Source organism: Pelodiscus sinensis, chromosome 1 (assembly GCF_052426305.1).
Source record: "Pelodiscus sinensis isolate ZL-2025 chromosome 1, ASM5242630v1, whole genome shotgun sequence".
Classification (NCBI taxonomy): domain Eukaryota; kingdom Metazoa; phylum Chordata; order Testudines; family Trionychidae; genus Pelodiscus; species Pelodiscus sinensis.
Genome location: NC_143052.1, coordinates 10,719,650 through 10,738,790, shown reverse-complemented (window position 1 = coordinate 10,738,790; position 19,141 = coordinate 10,719,650). Strand labels below are relative to the sequence as shown.

The window sequence follows — 19,141 nt, the reverse complement described above, 5'->3', positions numbered from 1 at the left end:
CAAGTCTTCCCTCATTGTTCGTGTTTTCTAGACGTTGAACCATTTTTGTTGCTCTTCTCTGAATCTTCTCCAATTTCTCCACATCTTTCTTGAAATATGGTGCTCAGAACTGGACACAGTACTCCTAAATGAATGAACTACTCAGGGTGACAACTCCCCAGTATATGATATATATTTTGGGGGAGAAGGAGTTATCCTGAGGGATGAAGAGCAAAACTATATAGTAGCCAGTTTTCCAGCTCCAAATGCACACTTGTTACAGTTTTGATAGTGGAATGACTTAGAGATGCCCTAGTCCTGGAACCATGTTCATACATGTCTTTAAGTATGAGAACAATCCGAATGAGCTTAGTCACATTTGTGAAGTTACTCTCACCCATAAGTATCTGCAAAATTGGGTCATAATTATTGTCAAAGTCCTTGTATTTACTGTTGTGTTTGACCATTTCTTAATCATTAGACCAATTACTGACCACTGCCTACCAGTGTTCCCTCTAATTTTTTCCACCCATGTGCAGAATAAACATTGTAATGTGCACTGAGGCATGTGTGAATGTTCACCACCAGTAGAAACACATGCTGCTGGTTGTTGCCAGGTGTGGGTGCACTGCTAATCAGCTGAGTGGCATTTGAATCTCTTCTGGGTGGTGGACCAAGTGCTCAGCTTGCAGAGAAAACCGATGCCAACCTTGCTGAAGTATCATTCCCCTCTTTTATTCCCCCACCTGCCTGTATCTAACTATTATCTCTTTCTAGTTATGCCCCTTCTCAATTTTCTTTTCGAGGCTAAACAAAGCCATTTCTTTCAAGCTTACCTCATAGCTCATGTTTTCTAAACCCTTCATCATTTTTGTTGCTTTTCTCTGGACCCATCCAGTTTCTCCACATCTTTCTTGAAATGTGGTGCCCAGAACTGGACACAATACTCTGACTGAGGCCTAATCAGTGCATAGTAGAGCAAAAGAATTACTTCTCATGTCTTGCTCACAACACTCCTGTTAATGCATCCAGAATCATGTTTGCTTTTTTTGTTAATGCATCAAGAATCATGTTTGCAACACTGTCGACTCATATTTAGCTTGTGGTCCACTATGAACTCCAGTTCCTTTTCTGCAGTTCTCCTTCCCAGACAGTCATTTCCCATTTTGTATGTGTGAAACCGATTGATCCTCCCTAAGTGGAGGACTTTGCATTTGTCCTTATTGAACTTCATCATGTTTACATCAGACCATTTCTCCAGTTCGTCCAGACATTTTGATGATCTGGACAAAACCTCTCCTCCAAAGCACTTGCAACCAATGTTCCCTCTAAGCTGCAGGGCAGCACAGCTTCATAGGTGATTAATCAGCTGATTAATCATCTGTGAAGCTGTGCTGCCATGCAGCTTAGAGGGAACACTGCTTCCAAACCTCCCAGCTTGGTATCATCTGCAGACTCTATAAGTATATTCTCTATACCATTATTTAAATCACTGATGAAGACATTGAACAAAACCAGTCCCAAAATGGATCCCTTCATAATCCCATTTTATGCTCCTCCAGCATGACTGTGAACCACTGATAACTACTCTCTAGGAATGGTTATCCAACCATTTATGCATCCACCTTATAGTAGCCTCATCTAGGTTGTATTTCCCTAGTTTATTACTGAGAAGGTCATGCAAATTATATTAAATGCTTTACTAAAGTCCAGGTATACCACATCTACCACTTCCCCGTTATTCACAAGGCTTGTTGTCCTATAAAAGAAAGCCATCAGGTTGGTTTGTTCTTTACAAATCCATGCTGTTATTTATCACCTTATTATTTTCTAGTTGTTTGCAGATGAATTACTTAATTATTTGCTACATTATCTTTCCTGGCACAGAAGTTGAACTGACTGCTCAGTAGTTTCCTGGGTTGTCCTTATTTCCCTTTTTATAGATGGGCACCATATTTGCCCTCTTCCATTCTTCTGGAATGTCATTCATCTTCCATGACTTTTCAAAGATAATAGTTAAAGGCTTAGATATCTCCTCAATCAGCTCCTTGAGTATTCTGGTATACATTCCATCAGGCCACGGTGACTTGAAGACATGTGTCTAATTTTTAACTTGTTCTTTTCCTATTTTAACTTCTGAACCTACCTTATGTTCACCAGCATTCATATGTTAGGTGTTCAACCACTGCCAACCTTTTTGGTGAAAGCCAAAACAAATAAGTCATTAAGTACCTCTCCTTTTCCACGTTTTCTGTGATTGTTTTTCCCTCTTCGTTGAGTAGCAGTCCTTCCCTGTCCTTGGGCCTCCTTTTGCTTTTAATATATTTGTAGAATGTTTTCTTGTTATCCTTTGTGTCTCTAGGTAGTTTGAATTAGTTTTATGCCTTTGCATTTCTAATTTTCTCTCTGCATACTTTTTTTTATTTATATTCATCCTTAGTAACTTAGCTTCAACACTTTTTGTAGGACTCCTTTTTGTATTTTAGATCATTCAAGATCTCCCAGTTAAGCCAGGGTAGTCTCTTGTCATACTTTGTCTTTCCTGCATAGGGGAATAGTTTGCTCTTGTACCTTTAATAATGCCTCTTTGAAAAACTGCCAACTGCCTTCAATTGTTTTTCCTTAGACTTGCTTCCCATGGGACCTTACCTACAAACTTCCTGAGTTTTCTAAGTCTGCCTTCTTGATATCCATTGTCTTTATTTTGCTGTTCTTCCTCCTACCGTTCCTTAAAATCATGCACTCTATCATTTCATGATCACTTTCACCCAAGCTGCCTTCCACTTCCAAATTCTCAACCAGTTCCTTCCCATTTGTTAAAATCATATCTAGAACAACCCCCCCCCCCTTAGCTTTTTCCACCTTCTGAAATGAAAAAAAAAAATGTTTCCAATATATTTCAATAACTTTTTGGATAATCTGTGCCTTGCTATGTTATTTTCCCAAGAGATGTCTGGATAGTTGAAGTCCCCCATCACCACCAATTCCTGTGCTTTGAATGATTTTGTTAGTTCTTCAAAAAAAGCTTCATCCTCTTCTTCCTGGTTAGGCAGTTTGTAATAGACTCTACCATGACATCACCCTTTTTTTTTACCTCTTTTAACCATACCCAGAGACTCTCAACAAGTCTATCTCCTATGTCCATCTCAATTTCAGTCTAAGTGGATACATTTTTAATACATAAAGCAACATCTCCCTTTTTCCCTTCCTGTCCTTCCTGAGCAAGCTGTACCCTTCTAAACCAATATGTGCATTATTGTTCATCATAGTGTGGCATGTGAAGTTTTGACCAACAGCCAGTATAATCATTGCAGAATGTATGCACGGATAATGTTGAAGATGTGTATCTACATTGAAAATTATATTCTGAAGATTTGCAAGTTGGGACAGGTCACCAGGAGACAACAAACGTGGGACATGTTCCTTTCAGGCCAGCAGTAACAAACACTCAGCTCTGTCTGGCCATATTTTGTCTGTCTTTTCATGGATGTCTGCTTGCACACAAGTCAGATACCAGTGGAAAGATGGTGAAATCTACAGGAAAAAAAAATATGGAAAAAACAGCAAGTTGTGTCCTATTTCCGACTAATGAAAAAGGGCTGTTAGGATAGATCTAGGGGTACAAGGAAGCACACAGGGTTGTTCATGGAAGAGGCAAGATGACAGCACATGTGTGCATGAAAGTGGGATCAGTCTCGGGGGACTCAGGAGGAGCATCGCTAGAATGCATGGCGGCTAGAATGTTCTAGAATGCACGTTTTACGTAACCATTTGTGTCCACTACCGCGGTTCCTTGAGTCTTGATGCTTTGTTAAATAAACGTACCCTTAATTTCACTACAAACCTATCTAAGTGCTGTGTATTAAGCGGCATGGAAATCTGAGGTGGGACTGGTAAGCTGGTACAGATTGTTTCTTTGGAAGCAGAGAATCTGTGAACATTACAGGCATCCTGCAGAATAGGGGGGATGCTTGGAGGACTCCAAGACTGGACTGTGCCCTTTGCTAGCCTGCAGAGTGACAGCAGGACCTATGTAGACCAAGAAGGGAGTGTTTGTGTTGCCCGTCCAGCCCTGCCGATAGGGGAGCAGAAAGGGGATGACTGCCTGGGACCCAGCGATTCTAAAAGGCCTGGAGATCTGGCTGCCGCTACTGCGACTGAGGCAGCCGCAGTGCCCAGAATCCCGGGTTCTTTAAATTGCCATCAGAGCGCCATGCAGCACGTTTTGGGTGGCTCTAAGAACTGGGGGAGGTGGCATGGTGCACTCCAGACTGCGCTGAGAGCAAGCTGCCCTAGTCCTGCCCCTTCCACCCAAGGCCCCATCCCTTACAGGATCTCTTATGGCACCAGGCCGCCTCCTCTGTCTTGCCACAGGACCAACATGGCTGTCAGCTTCCCTGTGCCCATGAGGTTCAGGAGCTGACCCCCAGCAAGCACAAACCAGACTTCCTCACACTAAGAAGTAGAAGCCTCACAGCCGTGATTACCCCGAGAAGTATTACACAGACCCTGCCCAGAAGAGCCTGTAATCTAAAATAAGCAGACATAAGGCAACAGGCATTCAGAGACTTGATGGAAAATGTTTATTTAATGGAGATAGACACCTGGACTCAGATCCCTAAATATATTTATGCAATTAACTCCCACTAATTTCAATGGGAATTAAACATCTCGGTATCTTTGAATTTCAGGGGAACTAGGGCACAAAACTCCCTTAGGGCTGTTTGAAAATCTCAGTGTATCTCTGCAATAGAACCGCTCTTCCAAACTGTTAGGGCATCTGTTAGTTGTCTAGTGTCCCTGATTCTTACCGAGGAGAGAAATGCAGAAGACGACAGTGGGGTCTGATGCCATGTGATCCAGCACCTTGGAAGAAGGAATGAATCCAGGAGTAGGAGAAGGAAATAAAGGAGCGTAGACAACAGACAGCCCCACTGGCAGAGCAAAGGAGGTGGGAGGAAACATGATAAGAGACAAGATCTGAGATGTAGGCAGGAGGGAAGCTGTGCAGACCTTTTCAAAGCATGTTGGAATGGAAACTATCTTAGATCCCCACTTCCTTGACTTAGTAGATTTCTGAGCCTTGGGTCCCTTCTGACACAATTTACACTCAATTCCCTCCTGAAGGTTTCATGCAGCAGCTGCTGCTGCTGCACAGTATCTCTGAAGATCAGGCTGTTTTTATTAGGTGCCCAAATGTGGTATCCAAGCATGAAAATGTTGGTCTCGGCGAAATGCTCAAGGAGATTCAATTAATCAGTTGGTAACAGAATGCAGAAATCCTGGCCCTGTGGCCTTACACTCTGACCATGCTGCCTCCAATAATTTTATGGGGGTGAAGATGCTAAATTGCCACTGCATGACAGAGAATGCTCAGTGAACTTTCTGCTATTTTTGGTTTATTTTGAAAATGTAACATTTAAAAATATTTGTTTTTGTTGGTTGGGCCCAGTGATGTGTCAGTGTGGACTGAGCTTGTGAAGTATCAGAGGGGTAGCCATGTTAGAAACCAACAGAACACCACCGGCCATCAACTACAGTCCTCAGCTAAAACCTCTCCAATGCAGCATCCGTGATCTACACCCCATCCTGGACAATGATCCCTCACTTTCACAGACCTTGGGAGGCAGGCCAGTCCTCGCCCACAGACAACATAAGAGCATAAGAATGGCTATACTGGGTCAGACCAAAGGTCCATCCAGCCCAGTATCCTGTCTGCCGACAGTGGTCAATACCAAGTGCCCCAGAGGGAGTGAACTGAACAGGTACTGATCAAGCCATCTCTCTCCTGCCATCCATCTTCACCCTCTGACAAACAGAGGCTGCGGATACCATTCCTTACCCACACTGGCTAATAGCCATTAATGGACTTAAGCTCCGTTGGACAACCTGCCAACCTGAAGCAAATTCTCAGCAGCAACTATACACCACACCGCTGTAACTCTAACTCAGGAACCAATCCCTGAAACAAACCTCAGTGCCAACTCTGCCCACATATCTACACCAGCGACACCATCACAGGACCTAACCAGATCATCCAAACCATCATGGGCTCATTCACCTGCACATCTACCAATGTAATATACGCCATCATGTGCCAGCAATGCCCCTCAGCTATATACATCGGCCAAACTGGACAGTCTCTATGTAAAAGAATAAACAGACACAAATCAGATATCACGAATGGTAATATACAAAAACCTGTAGGAGAACACTTCAGTCTCCCTGGTCACACAGTAGCAGATCTAAAGGTAGTCATCCTGCAACAAAAAAACTTCTAGAGCAGACTTCAAAGAGAAACTGCTGAGCTACAGTTCATCTGCAAATTTGGCACCATCAGTTTAGGATTAAACAAAGACCGTGAATGGCTAGCCAAGTACAAAAGCAGTTTCTCCTCTCTTGGTGTTCGCACCTCCACATCAGCTGCTAGAAGTGGTCCTCATCCTCCCTGACTGAATTGACCTCGTTATCTCTAGCCTTACTCTTGATTTGTACTCTTTTCATATGCCTGAATATTTATACGTGCCTCTGGAATTTCTACTACATGCATCTGAAGTGGTCTTTGCCCACAAAAGTTTATGCTCCAATAAATATGTTAGTCTATATGGTGCCACAGAACTCCTCGTCGCTTGAGCTTGTGAAAGAACTCGCCTCTGTGTTCACACCCTGCATGTTACTGAAATACTCTTTGTACCCGATATGCCTTTGGAGGTATCAACTGAAAACTCATAACTTGCTGATCAGTAATATCATGGTAAAGTGCATATAGCAACAATAGCAACATTGTATGTAGAGTTTTGAACATGGAGGCTGGGTCCATCAATGGCTATTAGCCAGGATGGGTAGGAATGGTGTCCCCAGCCTCTGTTTCTCTGGAAGTGGGTGACAGGAGAGGGATCGCATGAAGATTACCTGTTATGATCCCACCCTCTGGGACATCTGGTATTAGCCACTGTTGGCAAACAGGATACTGGGCTAGATGGACCTTTGGTCTGACCCAATATGGCCATTCTTATGTTCTTAAGCTGAAATCAGGATTGAAATATATTTCCCAGATAAGTCTAAAGAGTGATTAAACCAGTATCTCAAAGACAAAGAGCAAGACGATGCCCCAGGCAGGTATCAGCAATGCTGATGAGCCGTTACTTACTAAGAAATCATTCTTTGGCAAGAAAGGGGACAGGAACAAAGAGATCTATGTCTTAGGGGAAAAAACCCAGCATGGAGTCTCCTTCCAGTAGACTTCCTGTTTCCTAGTTCTCAGATGGAAATGCTTTTCAAAAACGGACCACAAAACTATAAAAAGAGGGCGAAATACCCCAAGAAACTGCTGTCTCTCCTTGTCTCTCTCTGGCATCATACCTAAGACGACAAAGGAAAACAGCTGTTGGACTTTGGGGAAGCCATCTGACCGGAAGAGTTAGGCCAGTAACCAGCTGGAAGCATGGGATGAGAAACTTTGCTTGAATCTGATATCGTTTGTGAAGTTGGGCACTTAAAAAGTATTTTATCTTTATTTTTCTTCGATTGAGAGCGTCTAGACTGCACGTTGAACTTTCGAAAAAGCGGCTTGCTTTTTCGAAAGAAAGCATCCAGTGAGTCTGGATGCTGTCTTTTGAAGAAGCCCTATTTACATTGAAGAACGCCTTCTTTCGAAAGAGGAACTTTCGAAAGAAGGCGTTCTTCCTCGTGAAATGAGGTTTACCGCCATCGAAAGAAAAGCCGCGTTCTTTCGATTTAATTTCGAAAGAACGCAGCTTGAGTCTGGACGCAGGGGAAGTTTTTTCGGAAAAAGGCTACTTTTCCCGAAAAAACCCCTGGCTACGTCTACACTGGCCCCTTTTCCGGAAGGGGCATGTAAACTTCACTAGTCGTCGTAGGGAAATCCGCGGGGGATTTAAATATCCCCCGCGGTATTTAAATAAAAATGTCCGCCGCTTTTTTCCGGCTTTTAAAAAAGCCGGAAAAGAGCGTCTACACTGGCCCCGATCCTCCGGAAAAAGTGCCCTTTTCCGGAGGCTCTTATTCCTACTTCAAAGTAGGACTAGTGAAGTTTACATGCCCCTTCCGGAAAAGGGGCCAGTGCAGACGTAGCCCCAGAGTCTGGACACAGCCTCTATGCTGGAGCCATTTTGGTAGGAGATTTTACTGAATACTTTGCATCATTTGGTGTTGTCTTTCGCTGTTGGGTCTGTCGAATGCGCGGGGTTTTTTCCCTGCACTTTATAACTTGAGGCAAGGTCTTGGGGTTGTTAGTTTTAAACAAAGAAATCACAGTATTTAATCAAAGGCCGTGGCCATTCTTAAAAATAAAAATAAAACGGCTGGAAGTGCTATTGCAGTCTGCTGCAGAAGAGAAATTACATCACAGGAGCCTTTGAGGTATAAAAAACTCTGCCCTTTAAAAACTGCTCTGGACCTACTGGGCCACCTGGATCCATGCCCTTTTAGCACCTGTCTTGGTGACATTTGCCTCATGAGAGATTCTGCACTGTGTTTGAACTTAGTACGCAGGCTCACTGATCAAGAGCTGTCAGCCAAGGAAAAAGCCTCCTGCTACAGGAAAAACAGATGTTGTTTCATCTTCCAAGAGAGTGGGGGTAAATTAATCCTGATATAACTGTATTGACTTCACTGGAGGTATGGCAGAGAAAATTTTGCCTTTATGCATTGGCCAATTCATTTCCATCCCAGTGTTTGTTTATTTTAGCCGTATATTTTCCAGGGCATTAAGACTGAGCTATTTATTTTGCAAATGACTGTGTCTTTTGAATAAATTGATTTCTCTATGTCGGGTGACTTGATAGCTGATGCAGTGAGGGAGTGATGGCTCTTCCTGTTAATATTTTTGTTCACAGTGATATCTGGAAGTTTATGTTGCAATTGGCTGATTTTCTTTTTGTGCAACTTTTATCAAAAAGATACTGAATGCATATTTATGAGCTTGTGCCTTGAAGCAAGCCTCTGTTATTTGGTAGATGAAGACAGAGTCACCCCTGGTGAAACCCCGTCAAAGACAGTTGACGAATTAAGCCAACAATTATTGTATGTATATTAATTGTAACAATCTGTATACATACAGGCTACGTCTACACTGGCATGATTTTCCGGAAATGCTTTTAATGGAAAAGTTTTCCGTTAAAAGCATTTTCGGAAAATCGCATCTAGATTGGCAGGACGCTTTTCCGCAAAAGCACTTTTTGCAGAAAAGCGTCCGTGGCCAATCTAGACATGGTTTTGCGCAAAAAAGCCCCGATCGCCATTTTAGCCATGAGGGCTTTTTTGCGCAAAACAGTACTGTGCTGTTTACACTGGCCCTCTTGCTCAAATGATTTGCGCAAGAGGGCTTTTGCCCGAACGGGAGCAGCACAGTATTTCCGCATGAACACTGATGATCTTACATGAGATCGTCAGTTTTCTCGCGGAAATTCAAGCAGCCAGTGTAGACAGCTGGCAAGTTTTTCCTCAAAATCAGATGATTTTGTGAAAAAACTTGCCAGTCTAGACATAGCCACAGTGTTCAAGCGTGAGTAAAAGGTGCCCAACCACAGATCCAAATTTCTTGTGCTGGAGAAGTCCAAATACAGATTAACTTTGGGCTGAGTGGTGCAGCCTCTACTCTTATTGGGAGACACTGATACAAGAAGTCCCAGTTCATCTGAGGAAATGCTGTGTTATTAGTTTTGGAATGCAGATACTTTTTCCAGAAACTGTGGCAAGCAGTAAGAAGTTTCTTCTCTGACTTCATTTCTCTAATGTCTTAGTGCAAAATTGCTCCGGGGAAGAAAATACCAGAGTTTGGGCTGAGATTTTAGAAAGCAGGGTTTGGCCTCTTGCCATTTGTGACCACCTCTGTTCAAGGACTGGTATATATAGGGTAAATAAACCAGTGAGAGTAAAGAGTTCACGATCTGGTCATTACCATATAAAACCACAACACACACAGGGATCTGGAACTGGATCCTTGATACTTCCTTCAAGACAGTCTATTTCTTTTCTCAGTCCTTGTCTCTACTTCTTTAGTGAAGGCAGGGATGCGGAGGGGGGGACATTGCTGTGGTGATATGCAAACAGAATAGACCCAGGGAGCTGAGAGGTAGCATCCTAGCAGAAGTCACACTGGAACGCAGACCAGGTGCAGTAAGTAACATCTCTTCCATGCTTTTTCCTCCAATGGTGCAGGTGCTAGACGGGGTGGTGGGAGGGTGTGGATTTTTAAGGGTGGGAGTGGGGGAGATCAAAAGGAGCAGTGAAGGAAACTTTCTGGTGTCACTGAGTAAGCCAGACAGGGAATGGAGATTAAAAGCTGCCCATCTGCTCCCCTTTCTCTATTTCCTCCCTTCTGGTGTAACCCGGGGTTCTTTCAACCCAAACCTCTCAGTAACTTTTACTCTCTGCGAGGTGGTGTCAGGAAATAATTCAGGAAGACATGGTTGTCCGACTCATAGATGGATGGTACAAACAGGACAACACAAGAGTGATTTCACTTAGAGCTAAACTTTACTTAGTCTCAAGCACTTACACACGTCTGCAACAGGTTAGTAAAACACCCCACCCTCGATAATTACTGAGGTTGAGGGTGGCTCTTGAGTGACACCGAGCAGGCTTCTGATGGCCAGTCTTCCGTCTGCCAATGGGGACGAAGATGTGTCCAGATGAGAAGAGTGCTCAAGGAATCCCTGAGGCGTCCCTTCAAGTGTTCCCAAAATTGTCCCCCCTAACTCAAACTTCCCTTCCCTATTTATCCATTAGTATTTTTTCTTTTTCAAAGACTCTATGCTCGGGGGCCCTGACAGATATATGTCTTAGGGCATTTAGACAGACTTCCTGTTTTTCTTAATGTATAGCTCAGCGATTTCACTAGAGATTTGGGCCTCAGGAAGGATGCGGAGCCAACCTGCCCTCTCTGTGGCACCCAAACTCTCCCTTCTTCCCCCTCCCTGACTTGGTCATGCTGTCTAGGCCTATTTTGGGCCTGTTAGCTTGGTTGCTAAAGTTCAAGCAGTAAGCAATAGTGGTTCAGGCACATTACTGGATTTAACGAAATCTCCCCGTACACTGGTTCTTACTCCTTCCTCTTAGCCGCAGCAGGTGGCTCATAGCTGATTCTCCTCCAAAAAACCCCAATCAACAATAGGTCTCTGTCTCTTTTCTTTGGCTCTACCCACTCTGAACCCTTAAAGAAAAGACAGGAAAGGGGGATTTCTTTCATCTGGAAGCATGGGCTCCCTTAAAATCCAGCTCCTTCAAGAACTGGTCTGAAATCAGAACTTGCAGTGGTTTACCTTAAATCAGTTTGCAAACTGATTTGGTTAAAATAGTGTAAATCTGCATGAAGATGCACTTAATTTAGGTTTAAGGTGGTTCACTTAATCCATTTTTTTAAATTGGATTAAGAGAAGTCAGAATGAACACCTGGTATGCCAAAATAAGAGTGCCTAAAATGAAACTCAGACAAATGTCACCATAAAACCACCTTTAGTTAAACTGCTTCCAATTGGTTGTATGCACCTAAATATTTGAAGGTGAAATAAAGATGGAGAAAGATAATGGTGATTATAATAATACTAATTAATTATACCGAGCTCTTACATAACAGTTTTCTTCAGTAAATCTCAAACACTTTACAATGGAGGTCAGTATCATTATCCCCATTTCACAGATGGGAAAACTGAGGCATAGAGCACGGACGTGACTTATCTAAGATCACCTGGAAGGCTAGAGGCTAACTCAGGAACAGAACCCAGATCTCCTAAATCCCAGTCTAGTGCTGAAGTTTCTATTGCTTCTGCAGGATGTAAAAAGGAGTCCTGAAAGTATTTTTATCAATATTTGTGAAGTTTTTGTAGATCATCAGAAGTAAGCGGCTATGGAAATATTACTGCTGTATGTAAAGTATTATTGTTGCTATGACGAAAGCCACCAGACAGCACCATTACACATAGAATGCAAGCAGTGCACAGTCAGAAGACATGCGGTATTATTGTTAGGTCATTTACATAGCTTCTTTTAAGGGAGGCTGTTGCAGACAGCAAGGGAAATACTTCCCTCTCTTTATTTCTCTAACTCCAATCAATTCTTGGTGCAGAGTGACTTCCTGGGAACCCAGTATTGGTTTTTGGATGGAGAGTTCAGAAAGGGTTGCTTTTTCTGCATGCCGTTCGTGACCAGATCCGTTCATGGATTTGTGTATATAGTGTAAATAATCCAGCTACAGTATGGACACACCCTCTGCCTTTGCATCGTTGATTTTTGCTTCCACAGGAAACCAACCTGGAGCCTGAAGAGTCCTGACATTGGCTAACTGCAGAAGAGCGATATTATTATCCCTCAATGCACTTAAACATGCTTTATATTTTAATTTTCATATTCCAATCAATTAACATGTTATAAGATGAAGAGTTCTGGGTAGTTATTATTAAACAGAACACACCCTGAGTAAAGAGTCCAAGCCCTTGATATGATGATCTATTCTAGACCATGCTTGGTCCTGCCGTGAGGGTAGGGGACTGGACTTGATCTCTCGAGGTCTCTTCCAGTTCTAGCGTTCTATGATTCTATGATAAACTGACAGTATAATACTGAGAAAGACGGATGAGGTTCTTTTCATTTGTATGGTCACAACAGGGATAAAAAAAGTTCTTCTTTCCCCATGATGGCTTCTCCCAGCAGCTCTGAGTCTGTGTGGATTTGGGCACCAGAACTGAAGACAGAAAGCCTTTCTCCTGTGTTCTTAGTTACTCTTCTGCTGGCATCCAGGCAACACTCAGGAGGAAAATGTCCGATTCAAATGTGGAGAGGGCAAAAGCCAGACCGAAGGAAATGAGCAGATTGGGACAAGAGTCTGGTGACACTCTGACTTACAAGTGGAGGGAAGTATAACTGGGACAGGCGAGGCAGTTTTATGGTAGGCCTCAAAGATATACCACATCCTATTAAGCTTAGGGTTGCCAGGTGTCCGGTATTTGCAGTCCAGTATTTTTGCTTCTGGCTGGTAAAAAATTCAAAGAATACTGGACACTTGAGATATCCAGTATTTTCTGATTTTTTTCCCCAGCCAGGAGGCGAAACTGCCAGGCACCTGGCAACCCTACAAACATTCAGAGCCTGGCCTCTCCCCCTTCCCTCCCCCCCCCCCCCCGAGCTCCCTTCTGGCCCCCAAAACTCCCAGCCCCATGACCCCAGCCCCCATGCTTACCTGCTTCTGCAAGGCTGCTGGCACAAAATGGCTGCTGACCAAGGGGAAGCAATACTTCCCCTGGGTGTTAGTGCTCAACCACTCCTCTGTTCCTATCCCTGCACTCACTCTTAAAGGGGACATGCTTTTTTAATGCTTCTTTTTTTTTTTTCCTTCAACAGAATTTTTCCCGGTGTTTTTTTTGGGGGTGTAGGTATTTTTTGGGGGGGTGTTCGGTATTTTTGTTTCAACCATCCGGCAACCCTAACTAAGCTGTGTCTCCTATGTCAGATTATGCTGCTTTTCTTCAGTGGTTCTGTCCTTAACGGAGTAATTGTGAGGGAAACGACTGATTATCCTCTCACGGAAGTCTAGGTTCTCTGACTCCAGTCCCATTTCCTTCACAGAAATGATCTCGCTGCCTGCTTGCTTGTGTGGGTTCAGACTGTCTAACTGTTGAATTGTGTTTTTGTTTTGATTTCCTCGTGGAAGTCAAACAATTTGAGAGGTGGGAATGCTGGAAAAATAATTTTGACCGAGGCAAAATTTTGTCCTGATTCATAACTGCATGACTTCAGATTAACACCAGTGTAGCTCCGTTGATTTTTCATGGACTTGGTTCTTATTTACACTGTCATTTTATACCACATCTGTGACAGAATAAAGAGGCCTAAAGTGGGCACAAATTACATTAAATCTAGTCCAAGGCCCCTTCTCACTATCAGAGTGGCTTTGACCTAACTGAGAATCACCCACATTGGGTCACGTTCTCTCAGGTGGACATCCCAATAACTCTAAATCCCTTTCTATTAACAGAGAATGGGCAAGTGTACGTCCAAAAGAAGCCCACCATGTACCCACCTTGGAACAGCACCTTCGATGCCCATATCAACAAGGGCAGGCTCATGCACATTGTTGTGAAGGACAAAAGTGCAGAAATGGTTTCAGAAACCACTGTCGAACTCAATGTACTGGCAGACAAGTGCAAGAAGAGTAATGGGAAGACGGAAATATGGGTAAGTGCTTTGGGGCCTGAACGCCCAGATATCTCATGAGAGGTAACTATTATAGAATGAGGGGAAGCACTGTGTGCATACCAGATTACAAACCTAAATGATATGCCAAGAAAAATTGTCTGCCAACAAGGAACGCATGCTGAGTCATTTTGGGTATTGCTTTACGGAAAGCCGTCCATGAACATCAAAAAGAGCAACACATGCTTTATATTAGCAAGCATTCTGGTTCCTATGAGTCATGTAGACATCATAACTTTGCTTAGAAAGTCCTTTGGGGACCCACAGTATTGTGAGTGACTACAGGTGAATTATCTTAATAGTGACATGACATTTGGAGACGTTACGTTACTTGAATTGCAGGATATTTTTCCTCTCCGTTTTCAGGCTAAATTTTATGATTTAGTCATTGGGTGAAATTTTCACAAGCACCTAACTCCTATTTTAAAAAGCAGTTTGGGTACTTAAAAGTCTATGGGTTTACAGAGTCTACAAGTATGTCTACACAGCAAAAAAAAAAAAGTTGCAACTGGTCTGTGCCAGCTCTCTTGTGCTCATGAGACTCAGTTAGGGCTCTTTTATTTCTATGTAGACTTCCAGCTCAGGAGGGCGCCCAACCTCTGGAATCCTGGCTATGTAGATATAGCCAAAGTTGCATTTTGCTTCACAGGGACGGATTTACAAAGGTGTTTAGGGACCTAAGGATCCAGTGAGATTTGCAGAAGAGCCTAAAGAGCAAAATTATTCATCCAAAACTCTTTTTGGCTGAAAAGTACAGGTTTGGGTCAACCAAAACATTTTGTGACTTTGTGTTGAGTTCACCAAATTGTGTTGGTTGAAAAATAAAACCTAACAAAATCCAAAACCATCTAAACGCTTTGTTTTCCCATTTTCCAGATGAAATATTTCAATGTTTTTATTCAACCTGACTTTTCGTTTTGAATGCTGTCTCAAGACAAATTTTTTTGACGTAAAAAGCCTTCAAACACAATAGGAAATGTGTGTTGGGTCAAATCAAACTTTTATTGAATATTTTCTACCCTTTTCTAAGTGCCAGAAGTGTTCATTTGGGTCAACCTGAAACTTTTTTTTTTTTTAATTAAAGAAAAACATTTTGGTCCAGCCAGCAAATGAAAAACACTGATAAGCAATAAGCACCCGATTCCCATTAACGGGAGTTAGGTGCCTGTGGCCAAATTTACAAAAGTCCTTAGCATGCAGTAGTGGTCTCTGGGAATGATATGTTCTCTTGATGGAAGCTGCTGAATACTGAACTCTGCTGGAAAATCTGAGCCTTATTTCATTATCTGATCCATTTTTGTCTATGTTCTAGCATGTTGTTCACAAGCCTCTGTTGTGAATCCACATAATCTTATCCCCGTATTGTTAGTTGTTCCTCCCACAACCCTTCTGTCTACTTTGTTCTCCAGTGGTTACCATGCCTGAAAATGAACCAACCAAGCCCACACTCTTATTGTCATTTACTGCTCTCCATCTGGAAATTAACTTTATTCTTGCCAGCTGAGATTGTCACTAGATTTTAGCTTTGAGTTTGCACAAGTGACTGTTAGGAAGTAGTACTGCTGTCTAACATCTACATTTTTTTTCCTTTCTCCTTGTGTCAACCAGCTAGACTTGAAACCTCAAGGGAGAATGCTAATGAGTGCAAGATACTTCCTGGAAATGAGTGGCAAGTTACACTATTTATTGATTAACAGATTTTAGTTCTGGTTATGTGGGACGGGCAAATCATCTCCATATAATCGCCTAGCATTTAAAATAATGCTCACGTCAATATTGATGATTCATCTGTAAACATGAGAGCATTGCAATGGGTTGAATGCAGTTCCACAATGACAAGCAATTCCGATGGCATGGCGAGGTTCCACATTTGCTGTCTCCCCGTTATTTGCCTTCAAATTTGCTAGCTTTGCCAGTATGAAGTGGATTCTTAAACAGCCAGCCCTATATATGCCTTCCCAATGAGGGGGAAAAAAATGATTTACTCCTAGAACCAGCCCCCATCCAGGAGAGTGGAGAGACTCCCGTTGATTTCCAAAGGACTAGACTAGCTCCATGGAGAGCTGCTAGCTGAAAAATGTATAGGTTAAGAATATATTGGTCTGGAACAATCTCAACATAGAGGGATGGCAAGATATGCAAATGGCTGTGTTAAACCCATTTTCACCTTGATAACAAAACTCCCATTGACTTTGATGGGTGCACGATGGAGGACTACATGGGGAAGTAACCACCTGAACTTAGAAAGATCTTCCACTATGACAAAGAAAATCATTCACACTGGTGCTATTCCTTGTCAACTCCTCCCATCACACTGGCTCAGCATTGAAAGAGGAATCTTAACACATCATAAACTATGTCTATACAGCGGGTGTTTTGAGGAAGAGGAAATGCAAATAGAGTGCTCATTTGCATATCTTGTGCTCTCATTTGCATATCTTCTTCCAATCCTTTTTACGGAAGAGTTTTTTGTGATAAAATGCCGTGTGTAGATGGGGCAATTTGTTGGAAAAAAAACCCTTTTGTGCAAGAGCATGTAAACCTCATTTTTTGAGGAATAGGGGCTCTTGTGCAAAAGGGTTTTTTTCCAACCAATGGCCCCATCTACACAGGGCTTTTTAATCACAAAAACCTCTTCCGCAAAAAGGATCGGAAGACGATATGCAAATGAGAGCCTGAGATATGCAAATGAACACTCCATTTGCATTTCCTCTTCCGCAAAACACCCGAAGCGTAGACGTAGCCATAGTGGCTAACCATTAGGGAATGAAAGAACAGGTGTGGAAACATCTACCTGCTCATTTCTAACCAGTGGATTCTCTTTTTTAAATTTGATACTAAGTCTATATGTTGGGTTAGTTTGGTCTCACATACATTGCTTCCATCAGCGTAATTACAGAAAGGAGGCTGGAGCATAGGGCTGGGACTTAGAACTCCTGGAGTCTATTCTCAACTATCCAGCTTCCGTCCTTATACAAGTCATTTAACCTCGCTACCTTCCCCATCTGTCAAATGAGTATACCACCTGCCTCGCAAGGGTGCCATGTGGCTTCGTTTATTAATGCTTGTAACGCATTCTGAGAGTCTCCCCTAAAAGACAGGGCAGAACACAGAGTAGAAATACAGTATAAGGGTGGTGAAAGAATGCACACACTGTGCTTACACTGTATACACTTAACACTGTATCTATCCCCACACGTAGACATAACTGTATTTCATTGTGAACTCTTGTGTCTCCTTTCTCCGCAGATGCTAAAGAGCTGATTGATTGCGAGACAGAGGGGTTTTTCTCCCTGCACCAGCGCCGAGGAGCTATCAAGCAAGCCAAAATTCACAACGTCAAATGTCACGAGTTCACCGCCACCTTTTTCCCGCAGCCCACGTTCTGCTCCGTCTGCCATGAGTTTGTCTGGTAGGTGCAACAATTCGGTGCCTGCTCCCCTACTCATTCCGAAGCCCATTGTACCTCGTGCTCTCCAGCTGCCCTTCTGTGAGCACGCTGTAGTTACTAATGAATGAGAATCGGGGCAAGTGCTTTCAGGTATTCCCTGGATCCTAGCACGGTGCATTTCAGTATGTATGTGTGTATGCAGATAGCCCTAGGATCTCCTGGTACACACTGTAGGATCCAGAGTCACATATCTTAGTCATTGAGCATCATTGCAGGACATCCTCCAGACATCAGTAAAGAAATGTTATTATTGCTTACCACTAAGTGACCTGACCCTACAACTCCCCCTTGTATACTTGACTCCAATGAGCCTTTTCAGAGTGGGTTTGCCTGAGCAGGGCCTCAGTCCAGCTCCTAGTTAAATCGGTCAAGCACAAATCCTCCAAGGTATTTAGCCACTAAACTTCCTTTGAAATCAGTGGGAGTCACCTGCCAAAAATATCTTTGAAGTTTTGGGCCTGGGAATCTGTCCATTGACTTTAATGGGAGTGTGATCAGGTCCTTGGGACTAGGAACTGAGAAAAGGTGGCAGAATTTGGGCCAGTGGAACAGTTTGAAGGAGTAAGGACTACTTGTGTGAGCTACGGTACATCTATACTGCAAGCTTATTTTGGAAAAAGCTATTCCAGAAGATATAACTTATTTTGAAATAGAGCGTCCACACTACAGGGCAGCCTCAAAATTAGTCCGAGGCAGGCTCCCCTAATGTGGATGTGCTATCTTGATTTAGAACCCAGGAGGCACTGGGGAGGAATAACTTAGAATGGCCCTGGTAAGGCACTATTTAGACGTAGCAGGAGTGGGGCGTCCACACACACCCCCTTCCGAAAGAGCTTTTTTGGAAGAGGCGTTATTCCTCATGGAATGAGGTTTACAAATATTAGAAAAAGCCCTCTATTATTTCGATTTTCTTTTGAAATAATTCAATTGCTGTGTGGATGCTAGTATTGTTTTTCCAGAATAACGGCCAATATTCCGGAATAACGGTGCAATGTAGACACACCCTAAGCATCCAGATGTCAGGCCCTTCACCAATATTACATATAGGGGTTACTGTTTCATTTCAAGGATATGACACAATTGTCATGATTCTAATTGCATTTGCTGTAGGATGAAAATTCGCTCAGTGACTAAAACACACGTAAATTTCTAACAAACGGTTTGCCATTAACTGATGCAAAATGAAAAGTTACGAAGTGCACAAAAAAAAAGGCTGTGAGGGCCACCTGTAGTCTTTCAAACTACTAGCTGAATTGAATAAAGATACTTATGCTAAAAAAGCCTAGCAGGAGCTAATAAAAATCAATGTTGTTTTATGAAAAATTCATATTGCTGACATTAACTCTGAAAATTCAGTTAACCAGTTTTTTGTTTATTCTAGGGGTCTTAACAAACAAGGCTACCAGTGCAGACGTAAGAAGCTTTATTATATTACTATAATTGTTTATTCAGTCATTTTTAAATAGCATTTGTTCCTAATGTTGTGACTTCTCTGTTTTT

The 19,141-nt window shown here is 42.7% G+C and overlaps 1 protein-coding gene across 2 annotated transcripts in view; it reads left to right on the top strand.

Moving 5' to 3' along the window:
- PRKCQ (protein kinase C theta) overlaps positions 1-19,141 on the top strand; it is a 93,225-nt gene that overhangs the window by 30,838 nt on the left and 43,246 nt on the right. Inside the window, exons 5-8 of one of the 2 annotated variants that reach the window (XM_089778216.1) lie at positions 13,973-14,172; positions 15,799-15,859; positions 17,440-17,602; positions 19,023-19,054. In XM_089778216.1, the coding sequence (XP_089634342.1) occupies positions 13,973-14,172; positions 15,799-15,859; positions 17,440-17,602; positions 19,023-19,054 (456 nt within the window). Of the gene's footprint in view, positions 1-13,972; positions 14,173-15,798; positions 15,860-17,439; positions 17,603-19,022; positions 19,055-19,141 lie in introns of those variants that run through there. The other variant, XM_089778217.1, reaches the window with a different exon arrangement.